Below are 13,113 nucleotides of genomic sequence, written 5' to 3'. Positions count from 1 at the left end.
CACTCTTCCCAATGGCCTTGGCTCTGACCCTTTTAAAGATAATGGGAATACTGCCCACTAATAACTAGATTAGGGCGATCAAATGCATTTCATCAGGGTTTGACTTGAACCCTGATCCCAGAGGTGAAAAGGCAGAGGTTTATCCACTATGCCATCCAGCCCCTGTCCAGATAAAATCTTGAATATGATGTATAAGGGGTAAATTAAGACGAGGGAAAGGAACTGATAGCTCAGCATCACAGTTGCCTAGGATTTAGGGGAAAGGGTGAATGGGTGGTAAAATGCAAAGGAATATTAGAACAATCAGTGTGTTGGTCTCCTTAAAATGAGAACCGTTCTGCGAGGAGATTATAGCAAATAATTTAAAGAGCAATGCAGTGCTTGGAACCAGCATTTTTTTCAGAAGAAATCTGCTTTCTGTCTATGGCACAAAGTGTTGTGGACTATAGCACTGTGGCCACCCTTATTATACAATCTTGAATCCAGGGAAAAAACATGCATGGATGAGTCCCTAGATTATTTTGGAACTCACATGGGAATGGAGGACTAAGCTACCTTACTCGGCCAATAGCTCAAACAGGTTAGAGTGCCATGCTGGTCAAGGTGAGGCTGTGGGTTTGAAATTTTACGAAGAGAGGGCAGATAAAGGAATGTGGGTCCTTCTTCATACAATTGCTGTAGCTCAGTGCCATGCAACAGAAGCCATGTCTGATCACCAGCATCTCCTGGTAAGATCTAGGAACAGTCCTTGTCTGGAATGCCGAAAAGCTGCTAGCAGTCAGTGTAGGCCAAGGAGGGAGGAATCTCTATTCCTGCAGATGTTGCTGGGCTACAGCTCCCATCATCTCTGACCATTAATCATGGTGGTTGAGGCTGCTGGCAATTGGAGCCCAACAACATCTGGAGAGCTACAGGTTCCTCACCCTAGGTGCAGATAAATACTGAGTGGTACAGACCAATGGTCTGACTTGGTATAAGGCAGCTAGCTTCCTGTGTTCCTGGAACTTCTCCCACTTCTGGAGGAGTCTCTGGTAGTTTGGTGTCCCCTGTAGAATGCAAGTCTCCTTCCCCCGACTTCTGTTAATACATCCCAGGTGTATTTTATAGTACTGACTAACTCACTCATAGAAGCTCATATGGAGGCACTTATTTAGCTCTGTGACATTTTGCTTTTGCTTTTATTTGAAAAATAAGTCCAATGACCAAACTAGCACCCGCGTTCAGGGAATAAGCCACAGCGCAGAGCATATCTCAAGGGCCTGAACCTCCACGCAATTTGGTGGAAGCACAGGTAAAAGTAAGTGGTCAATTCTTCTTTATCAAAAAGTGGAAGATTTAACTTGGGGTGCTTCTGCATCTTAATTTTTGTCATAAACTCATAGAATTGGAAGGGACCCCAAGGATCATGTAGTCCAGCTGCCTGAAATACAGGAATTTTGAGACTTCTGTTTCCGCAACTTCAGATTTGATTGGTTCCCCCCTCTTCCTGTAGCTTTTGTTTTTAACACTCAATTTATCTTTAGTTTAGGAAGTAAGAACAGGCTTGGCCGGTCAGTCTGTGAGCCCTCCCTTAACTAGTTTGCAGTGAGGACACAAAAGCAGAGGGATGAGAGGACATAAAAGAGGATTTGAGAAGAACGTAGATTGAACTTCTGTATCGTATCACATAATTTTCTGTAGTGAGCCCAAAGGATCTAAATACAGAATGGACTGTATAGAAAAAAAATTTGAGACAAGGAGATAGGATTTTTTTCCAATGCCCTCTGCAACTCATAATGGATGGATTGGAGCTCCTTTCTAAACGCAGCTTACCATGCTCAGGTTTTCCTTTAGTGATCCTAGTTGTCATTTGCTTGGGTGGTGTCACAAGGCACCAGTAGGAATAAGATGTATGGGGTGTGATGTAGAGATATAACACTGACTGGACTTAGAATAAACCTCAGGTTGTTCCTCCCTTCCTTCGTGTTGAAGGTACTGTCTGCTATACTGTGGTTATATGAATGCATAGCAAATCCATTAGAGTAGGGGCATTGAAATACTGGCACTAGAATGTACTAGATACGTACTAGAAATACACATTCACTAATATATTTCAATCACACAAGAATGACAAAAAGGGAATTCTTTGATCCACGTTCCAGTGTTTTAAATCTCTATGACTACTTTTTGTCAGATCTTCACTTGTAGTTGTGGTGTTGAGTGTGTTTTTGTTCTTCCTGAAACTTCATTTCCCTTCCGCAGCTGGGAATTCTCTGGTGGTTGCTGCAGATAGATTTGATAAATGCTGCTAATATCACCTCCTGATCTAACAATGCTCTGACTTTGGTCTGTAGGTCTTGATGAGTAATTGCTGTTGTTCTACTCCAATGACTGAATTAAGTTGCCCCCTTATAAAAGGTTCATACTTCTGTGATTTTAGCCAAGGCAGCTTATACTAGCGTCCCTATGGACAGTGATTCCGCCCCCTGCCTCCCACTTTCAGGGTAGCTGTTTTGCTTTGAGCCTAAGCAAGCAATATTTACACATCTTATTTAACTATTCAGACTGTGTTCTTTCTCCAGCTATTTGAAATGTCAGATTGTTCATTTCAAATGCAAATGTAATCATTGTGTACATTTATATTCTAGGCAAATACTCCAGTAGGCCCATAGCTTGTCCTTGGTTCATAAGAGTAGAAAGACTTTCAAGCAACCCACGTTCCATCCCTAAGATAGTTGTAACTTGTTGGCGTGTCAGGTGATGAAGGAAAGACTAGCTGGTGTGACTCCATACGACCAAGAACCATTGGGCTCTCATGGGTCTTTAACCTTTATTGTGCAAAGAGCTGCTGTTTTGGTACACTTCTTCTTTATGGGCAACCATGTTTTCTTACCATTGCAGAGAGATTAAAATTCAACTGCTGTGTTTTTCTTTCATGGCCATGATCCAGTGAAGCTGTGTGCATGTATGACAAGAGAAATCTGCAAGCAGCCAAGGGCTGTTGTTTCTTTAAGTTTTCTTTGTAGCTGCTAAAGAGACAAGCTGGTTTTTTCTGTTTAAAACTGAGAAGTGGATTGCTTCTTCAACATGTTGTCGAAACATCTGTCTGTACATGTTTTTCTCCTGTTGTCATCATGGTCTTGGAAGCCACCTGTTAGCAGTGCACCAAGGACCACTGGTAATCATGGAACATAAAAGAACAACTACAAGTCCATTGCTCCAGTGGAACCTTAGGTACTCTTTGTAGAGAAGCTCTGCATCTCCTCCTCTAGGTTTTAAAGACAACTCCCACAAGTCAATCTGTGTTTCCAAATGCACACAAAGTTCTTGTCCAAGTAAATAATGCATGCTACTGACAACCAGACTGCCATTGGTGATTTGTCCCATGCAGTACATCTATCCTTCGGAGGCACTGAGGATGCTATACTAACTGCTGTTGCTGTCTGTACAATAGTTGCAAAGTTATGCCTTGGCACTGGGTGCAACAGGATGCACAATTCCATATGGTAATGTGCCATCCCACCACATCATAGAATTAAGACCACTGACCTTGAAAGCTACACTTGTAGGACTGTATCCAGTTAATCCAGCAGTTCTCAACCTGTGGGTCCCCAGATGTTGTTGGACTACAACTCCCAACATCCCTGAGCTCTGGCCTTGCTAGCTATGGGCAATGGGAGTTGTAGTCCAACAACATCTGGGGACCCACAGGTTGAGAAAGGCTGAATTAATCTATACCAAGAGTAGACCCACTAAAACCAATGAACTTAACTTACTCATAGCTAACTCTTTGTTGATTTCTGTGGATCAACTTTGGATGTGCCTTAGCCTGTCACAGTCCATAGGATTAACATGTATTAGAACAGGGGTCAGCAAGGTTTATCTTGCCTAGGCCGGATTGGTCCCACGAAGATCCCTCTGTGGGCTGGAACGTGTGTGCACCTGTGATTTCCAGCATCTGCGCATGTGCAGACGCGATTTCCGGCGCTGAAGAAGCGAGTCCCCGTGCTGCGCTGCGCTGGTTTAGCACAGCACATGAGCGGGCAGCTCAGTTCAGGGGCTGGTGAAATGACCTTCGCGGGCTGCTTCCGGCCCATGGGCCTTAGGTTGCTGACCCCTGTATTAGAATGTGTGTACCCTGCTTCCTGTTTCCTGCATCACATGGGAGCTACATCACTAAGTTTGCAATGCATTTGCATAAGTTATCCCAGTGCCGCTGCCTCCTTATTACGCTTGAAAGGGCTGTTTCTCAAGAATGGCGTTACGAAGAGTAAACTAAACAGAACAATATATTGATTTTCACCTGCAAGCCATTTGCGATTTCTGCGGGGGAAATATTGCACAGTCCAGGGCCAAGTGGTGTGTGATGTATGAACTCATATTCCTGTGCTCAAAATTGCTATTTGTGGTGAGATAAAGCAGCTCCCCACCCCCACCCCCCGTAGCAACATAACACATAGCTGGCTTTTAAAAATGGTTTTACGGTACCTGTACATTAATAATGGCAGCCTAATGCTCAGGTTGCAAGAATTCAAGGGGTGGAACAGGAAGGCACCAGCCCTCCCATATTGCCCCCTTCCCCCAAAAAAATGTTATTCAAAGGGATACTCTTTCTGAATGAGGAGTTACCCTATAGCCATCACAGCTGATAGCCATTGAGAGATTTGTTCTCTGCAAACTTGTCTAATCCCCTTTTGAAATCATCTAAGCCAGTGGTCGTCATCACCGAAACTTGTGACAGTGAATTCCATAAATGAATTAGGCATTGTGCAAGAAAGTCTTTCTTTTCTTTTTTTTCTACTGCCAATCAATTCCTTGGGGTGGCTCATTTCTCAAATCTCATGAGTGGGAGGAAAATGTAACTTTCCCCACACTGTGCGTGGGGAAGTTTGTTTTTTTATATATAAACCTCTGTCATGAGCGATAAAGAAAAAGATCAACCAAATTTTTAAACACATAACCTGCTAAATAATTTATAGTTCTTATACACACTTTCCTTGAACAGAGTTGGTCTTGCTTGTGAGTAGACATGCATAGGGTTTCCCCCCTGAGTTAAAGCACTCAAAATAATTCAGCCTTCCGACATAAATAATATGCTTCAACGCTGAATATAAAAAACACAAAAATACATAACACAGCAACAAACCGTAAACACACATACACACAAACAGTTGAAAAGGTCATGTTGTTGTTGTTTAGTCGTTTAGTCATGTCCAACTCTTCGTGACGCCATGGACCAGAGCACGCCAGGCACTCCTGTCTTCCACTGCCTCCCGCAGTTTGATCAAACTCATGCTGGTAGCTTTGAGAACATAGATTGTTTAATTAGCCAAAGACCTGAGAGAAGAGGAATGTTTTTGCCCGGCACCTAAAGATATGTAATGAAGGCACTAGATGAACCTCCCTGGGAAGAGCATTCTGCAAATGGGGAGCCACTGCAGAAAAGGCCCATTCTCATGTTACCACCTCCCAGACGTCTCACAGAGATGACCTACAAAGAAAGGCCTAGGATGATGGTTGCAGGGTCCGAGCCAGGTCATATGGGGAGAAGCGGTCCTTGAATTCTAAAGTACAGGTGTCTCCTGGCTTACTGAGAACAGGCACTGTGTGGCAAGAAGGAGTACACGCAGTACTTCAAATATGGCAGCGGCATAAATTTCATACAGCCTCACGATGCTGTTCATTTTATGTTTGATCCCTTTCCTAACAATCCGAGACATGACATTTTAATTTGTCACCACCGCCGCACGCTCGGCTGGCATCTGGAGAGGGGTGTGTGGCTGAGCAGGAAGAGCAGCTCAATGAGAGTCCTAAGAGCCAGACAGATAGACTTTGGCCTCTGGGCCTGAGCTTTCCTCTCTCTGTACTAGAAGTGCCCAAAATAATAACAGTAAGAAGGCGTGTCGTGTCCCTCCAGCAGCTGGCGCTTGCTTACAAAGCCCAGCATTGCAGCTGTAAGGATGTCCCCGCTCCTTAAAGAGTTGGGAGAGGCTACAGGAGGCTGCCAGCACAATTGTGTTCCTGTTATCTGTCATCTGTGTCACAACAATATCAATAGCTCCTCTGCAATACACAGCACATAACTAAGCAAGCAACCACCCACAGTACATAAAAATGTCAGAAATGTCTGCGGCTGTTACTGGGGAAAGAGCTGGGAGCTAAGTGTCTGAACCACCGTTAACCCTTATCTAGGCCCTGGCCTTTCTGTCAGATCCTGAATATTGTCATAACAAAGCAAACTGGATGTACACACTGTAGATATTTTGAATTCATCTAGGAAGACAATGCAGCTATTTAGCTCCCCCCGGTCTCTGGAATTCTCAATGAGTATTCTTTACCATTGTGTTCTATGAAGCATTGTTTGCTTATTCTGTCTTTTGCATTTTTATATTTTACAAGCAGCCCTCCTTTCTCAAAATGTTCTTTTGTCTTGGCTTCTTAGATAAAAAAAATTCTCACAGAAATGCTTCAAAACTGTCAGTTTGTAAACATACACTAAGCCATGTTTGCTCAGGAGTTCCAAAGAATTTAATGGGGTTTACTCCCAGGTAAGTGGGGTTAGGACTGCGGCTTAGTTTTTTTCTCCATCATAATTGTATTGAAAGGCAGTTTTGCACTATACTTCCATGAGGCTGTAGTCCTATACCCACTTGTCTCATTGAACCCAGTGAACTTACATCTGAGTAGACACAAACAGGATTTCACTCTTCGTTTCCATTAACAAAAGATCCATTGAATGTAGTAGCAAACAACTGCTAATAGATGCTATTGATTAGTCGTATTATATATGTAAACGCCATGTTGGCACTTCACAAGTTCCATAGATGAACTGAATATTATGGGAGAAAATCCAGTGTTCGGTTGAAATGCACCCATTAGGCTTATGCAGTGCTCACAAACTGTTGGACAAAAACAAGGCAGTATCTGCAGGGTTTTGTCTATCAGCTCAAGGCATTTATCTATGTATTGAGTAGCACCTGCTCATCTACTGTACTATGGTTGAATGAATCACAAATCAACACTTGCAGAATGAGTATCATGTGCAAAGAAAGGGCTGTGAAATCAGAGGACTTGATGCAGATCTAAGACTTCTGGCTACTATTGGTTCTGCTGCTCTGATGGGACGTCATGCTCTCTCTGTCTCCAGCGCCTCTCCTCTCCTAAGAGTCTCCCTGCACTGCCAGCCTTAACTACAGTTTTGTACTACAGTGGTACCTCGGGTTACGAACTTAATTAATTCCAGAGGTCTGTTCTTAACTGGAAACCGTTCTTTCACTAATGGGGCCTCCTGCTGCCAACACACCACCAGCGTACAATTTCCATTCTCATCCTGGGCAAAGTTCTCAATCCGAGGTACTACTGCCAGGTTAGCGGAGTTTGTAACCCGAAGTGTTGGTAACCCAAAGCGTTTGTAACCCGAGGTACCACTGTACAGCTGCACTAACATTAACCATGGTTAAAGCTAATGAGGGAAACAAGGGAAACTTGTTTCAAACCTTAGTTAAGTGGAAACAGTGGTTAAGGTTGTTGGGAGAAATTTGAGCCGGGGTGAGAAGGAAGAGTCCAGTCCCCACAGCTCACCCCAACTTTTATAATGGCCGGGTTTGCACATCACACTGAGTCCAAAGGTGGACATTATTTATTTCACACAATTTATATATTGCCCGATTGTAAGAAAGAAAGAAACCCTCAAAGCAGTCTACGAAAGGAATAAAACAAAATTATCAGCTATTTAGAACATTCACATAATCATTTAAATCAGTGATTTTAAGAGTAAACATTCTACATATCTGAGTAGGCTTGCCTAAACAAAATTGTGCTGGAGAGTTGTAGTGGATTTACCATTTGGGCCACTTTGTGCCTCCCCAGTCATTTTGCTGCTGTGCCACCCTAAGGCATGGAATGGCTGAGCTATTTCCAGAGTAATCAAGAGCTGTAAACTAAGAACAAACCTTGGTATCGGCTTGGGGCTAGTCTGGGGAGAACTAAGCCAGGCTTCTTCAGCCTCAGCCCTCCAGGTGTTTTCGGCCTACAACTCCCATGATCCCTAGCTAGCAGGACCAGTGGTCAGGGATGCTGGGAATTGTAGTCACAAAACATCTGGAGGGCTGAGGTTGAGGAAGCCTGAACTAAGCCATGAACCCAGGTTCAAACAACACACGAAACCGTGTGTTGGGTGGAGTAAAGCAGTTACAATCTCCTTCTCAGGAGCTTGAGACTCATGTCTCTGGGCTAATCCATGAGCTGGTGCATGTAAACCAGACCATTGTGTGATCATCTTCTAGAGTGATTTGTGTGTTTTATTCCCAAGTCCCGTGATCAAAGTCCACGTGGCCTTTATGGCACCTCAGGGACTAGACAACTCTTACACTGCTTTTGGATGTAGATTGCTTGGCCTTAAAATTCTCATAATTTGCATACATTTGCAATAAGGGGTTTTTTTTTTTAATATAAAGCATCTTAAACCATTTCTGTTTTTTTATCTTTGGCATGAGCTATGCAAGAAAGGAAGGAGTGGCATTTCATGCTCCTGTGGGCCCATATTCGTACACCGACAAAAATCCGCCTCGATAGGTGGTTGGTGGCGCTGCAGAGATTGTAGACAAAATGGGTGGGCCACAGGGAGGGTAGCTAATCAGTTGTGCAGGTGGTTCAGGTATCTGCTTTTCACACAGATAATTAATGTGTACAAGTAGCTGCTAATTGCACATTTCAGGAATGATTTATGACAGAGCGGAGGGGAAAGAAGAACACAATCTAATTTCATTCGGAACCTCTGCCATTCATACAATGGTATCAGCACAGCTGTGAGTTGGGACATGATTAATGAACAGGGAGTAAACACACAGGCTCTATAAGGAGAGCTATTTTTGATGGCATGCTTGTCAAAACCGAAAGTGGCATTTACAGCAATGGATCAGTAGCACTATAGGTTCATTTGCATGTCGGACTCGATGCTGGTCTTGGTTCTCGGACGAAGATTATTATTTTTTATGCCCATCAGGATAGCTCCTGTTTTGAAATATAGACTACTAGTATTGTTCTTTTATGAGGAGGGTGTTTGTTTTTTGGCTTCGGAGCACAATGTTAAGCTACACACTTCCTTTCTTTGTGGCAATCTGCAGGGGAAAAACTTTGTCCAGGGGGTTCATATGCTTCTTTCGGTACATTAAAGCTGGCTTAATATCTGTCTCTAATATTGTGTTTTCACTGCTGCTGCCTAGGAACACAACTCTAGAAATAATCATGTGTTGTATCAAGTGATACATAAATAATAATGTGACTGCCTCAGAATAGCTGAATAGGAATACTACTTGCTTTTGTGGTCAAATGGGGCTGTTCTGCATAGCCTTGTGGTTTGGTTTTATTTTGCAGGTAAATTTTAAGATGACAGTTTGGGTTCTTGTTTTTATGTTTTTATCATAACTTCTTTTCTAGGCAGAAGAGTACAGCAGCTAATATTACCACCATATGAGCATATTTTGTTGAGTGGTTAGCATCTTAATTTGCTATATATTAATATTCTGAACAGCTAATTAGTTTTACCTCCAAAAAAGTAAAACTAGTGCTTCTTTAACAATCCTGAGCTAATCTCTGAAAGGAGCAAATTCCCACATGGTGGGCCCCTAGTATAAAAGCAAAGTTGAATCCTTTCTGAGCATTCATAAGAAATTCATATTGTGTGTTTTTAATGCTCATTGCTGTTTCTTTTTCTCAGAATAATAATAATAATAATAATAATAATAATAATAATAATAATAGACCTGTTCACAATACTTTTAATCCAGCATCATGTTTTCCTTTCTTCATTTATTTTGTTTTGAAATTTACATTTTTCATGACAATTCCCCAAATCAGTGTAGAATAAAATAATAAAATCACAAAACAGCATCATAAAGCAAAACATTAACAATAGCTTGAAATCTATCGCGGTGTAAGTATTGCAGCTTAAGATGTACTCAACAATTACCTTTTTTGAAGAAAACAAGGGTTTATTTGTTTATTTGTTTTAATTCTGGTTTCCTTTTTTCCCCCATTAGCTTTTGGAATTTGACAAAGAGCTGTCAGTCTTTAAAGACAAATTATATGAACTGGACATTTCGTTTCCTCCCAGGTAAGATATGTATGCAATTTAATTAACATCCTAACTCTAAGCACACTTTGGAAATCTGGTAAGTGAGAACTAGAATGCCATTCATTGTAAAGCTAGTGTTGTTGGGAATGCAAAAGAAACTGTATCTAGTCCTGTAGTTTCAGTTTTCTCTGGATTAAGGCCATAATGTTTTATATGGATACTGTTAATCGTCTAAAAGTCTTACAGCTCTCCTTTCTTTAAATTTGCTTACCAGCATGGATTTTCTCAAGTTTATGTTCAACTGTTATAGAACTACAGGCATGTGAATTCCCCTTGAAATAAAGGTTTCTGCTATGATACCTGCCTAAAATGGGCAAAAATATCCTATATTGCACCAATCTTGAAGAGTGAACTCTGGAACTCTTGCAATGAAGTGAAAGTGTTTGGTGTAATTACTCTTGCCTAATGAGAATTCAGAGCCAATTGCACATTAATAGAAGATTTAATGTTAGGATTATAATTTTACTTCAGTTTTAGTTTAAGTAGTAATAGACTGGTAGTTCTTTAAGATTAAAAAAGTAACAATGTACCCTAAAACACCTTGTGTTGAATATATCTCTGCCTATCAACATCCCCACTCCTTCCAAATTTTTCCTAACTTCCAAATAGAAGAGATTTTATCTGTAACTTGTTTTTGGAGAACAGTTAACTCAATTTCCGTATAATAGATATTTTTGCAAGAGAACTTAGGCAATCCATTATTTGTATGAATGAGAGGCTTATATTTTTAAGTGTTTTCTGCTATACGGTTGTTGTTTTTAAAAAATGATGTTCATTGTGGAGTAGTCAAAAACATAGGATGCATGTGATGGTGCACACAAGAAACCATCTCTAAAGGCGTTAAGAGTGGTTATAATCATTAAGGGAACACACAAAAAGAAAGATATTGAATTATGCTGATGAATTGTTATTAATAGCTCAAAGCGTTTCAGCCCAAATGTGTTATTTCAGGGCCTTTGTATAAGAGATAGAAGATGTATGCCAAATAGCATTAGCTCTTATTGTATATTTAGGTGTATACTATCTACATAAAAGAGGACTTTGCTTTTCCTAAAGAACAGGTTTGTTATTTCTTAAGTTAGCATGGCCTAACTTCCAGTAGTGAAAATGTGCACCTTAATAAATTTCACAAGGCTTCTTTCCATTTTGATAAGTATTCATATACCCTCAGAGAAGTAGATTTAATACACGAGGGACAGCTTTAGGGGTATGAAACCCTTATACTTTTCACACTCAGAATATGATAAAGGCCTCTTCACTGGGCTTCTGCCCTCCACACACTGGACCTCCTGCCAGCCTCTCTCACGCAAAGTGTAAACTTGTAGACGCACTCTCTGTTTCACATATGTCAAGGCTCTGATTCTTCTGCTCCTTCCCAGACCCTGGTCCTTGTGATTTCCCCACCTCCACTTGCCCTGTATAAGTACCAAGCTAGGATTCTTGCGTGCCTTCAACCCTCCATTCTTCCCCTTTGTTAGGGGCCCATTACTCAGTCCCTACCATACCAGTTCGCAACATACACACACACCTCTGCCAAGACTGGAGGCAGTAATACTTCTGAATGCAGTTGCTGGAAACCTCGGGGGGGGGGGACAGTGGCCTTGTGCTTGAGTCTCACTGGTGGGTTACACACAGGCATCTGGTTGGCCACTGTGAGAGCAGGGTGATGGACTAGATGAGTCATTGGCCTGATCCAGCAGGCTCTTCCTATGTTCTTCCTTAGTTCTCATCATCTGCTTGGGTGAAAAAGCACCCATAGAAATATCATTAAGAATAATGAAGAAATGAAGTTGGAAGAAAGCAGGTACATGTTTTATCTCAAGAGACAAAAACAGATACCTGCTGTTTAGAAATAACAACTGAGGGATTTGCACCTTATTTTGTTTTGTTTAAAGCTTCCCAATAGGAGAAGGTAAAAAAAGGTAAAGGACCCCTGGACAATGAAGTCCAGTCAGACTTGACTGTGGGGTGCGGCACTCATCTCGCTTCAGGCTGAGGGAGCTGGCATTTGTCCGCAGACAGCTTTCCGGGTCATGTGGCCAGCATGACAAAACTGCTCCTGGTGTAACGGGACATGATGAAAAGTGCCACAGAAACACCATTTACCTTCCCGCCACAGTAGTACCTATTTATCTACTCGTGCTGGTATGCTTTCGAACTGCTAGGTTGGCAGAAGCTGGGACAGAGCAACAGGCGCTCACCCCGTTGCACAGGTTCGAACTGCCGACCTTCTGATCGGCAAGCCCAAGAGGCTCAGTGCTTTAGACCACAGCGCCACCCGCTCCCTTGCAAAAAGGAGAAGACTCACTCATCAGATGCAAACTCCACTCCAGAGTTTGGGGGAGTTGGGAGGAAAAGTTGTATTAATCCTTTTTCTAAATAACAAGAAATAAAAGCAGGAACATAGAAATGGTAAATAGGTGGGAGGGTATGGGATGGTGTTTGATGAGGATCACATTGAATGGACACTACCAAAAGCTTGGGTGCATGAGTTCAGAATAATCCGTCATGTAGAGGCATCTTTGTCACCATAAGCTTTTTTGGAATTGAAGGCAAGAGTGTGCGGAGTTTGTTCACATTATGGGGTGAGAGGGCTCTGTCCAAACTATATAAAAAGGAATGAATCACGAACAGGGGACAGTCCATAAGACAGTGATTACGTAACAAAGTTTAGCAAGAGAATCAAGTGTGCCAAGTATATTTTGGGATGCAGAGGAAGGCAAGTGCCTTGTAAGTTCATGGAAGAGCCACCATGTTCTAAGGCAGGGGTCAGCAACCTTTTTCAGCCATGGGCCTGTCCACCATCCCTCAGACCATGTGGTGGGCCGGACTATATTTTTGGGGGGGAAATGAACAAATTCTTATGCCCCACAAATAACCCAGAGATGCATTTTAAATAAAAGCACACCTTCTACTCATGTAAAAACACCCACAAATAACCCAGAGATGCAGTTTAAATAAAAGGACACATTCTACTTGTGTAAAAACACGCTGATTCC

The 13,113-nt window shown here is 42.0% G+C and overlaps 1 protein-coding gene across 4 annotated transcripts in view; it reads left to right on the top strand.

Annotated features, from left to right (window-relative positions):
* INPP5A (inositol polyphosphate-5-phosphatase A) overlaps positions 1 to 13,113 on the top strand; it is a 240,041-nt gene that overhangs the window by 204,766 nt on the left and 22,162 nt on the right. For all 4 annotated transcript variants that reach the window (XM_079978457.1, XM_079978459.1, XM_079978458.1 and 1 more), the window contains one exon: positions 10,020 to 10,093. In XM_079978457.1, coding sequence (XP_079834583.1) covers positions 10,020 to 10,093 — 74 coding nt within the window. The remainder of the gene's footprint in view (positions 1 to 10,019; positions 10,094 to 13,113) is intronic.

This window comes from Podarcis cretensis (assembly GCF_951804945.1).
Source record: "Podarcis cretensis genome assembly, chromosome: 5".
NCBI classification, from domain to species: domain Eukaryota; kingdom Metazoa; phylum Chordata; class Lepidosauria; order Squamata; family Lacertidae; genus Podarcis; species Podarcis cretensis.
The sequence above is the reverse complement of the archived record's forward strand: the minus strand, read 5'-3'. Positions and strand labels throughout refer to the sequence as shown.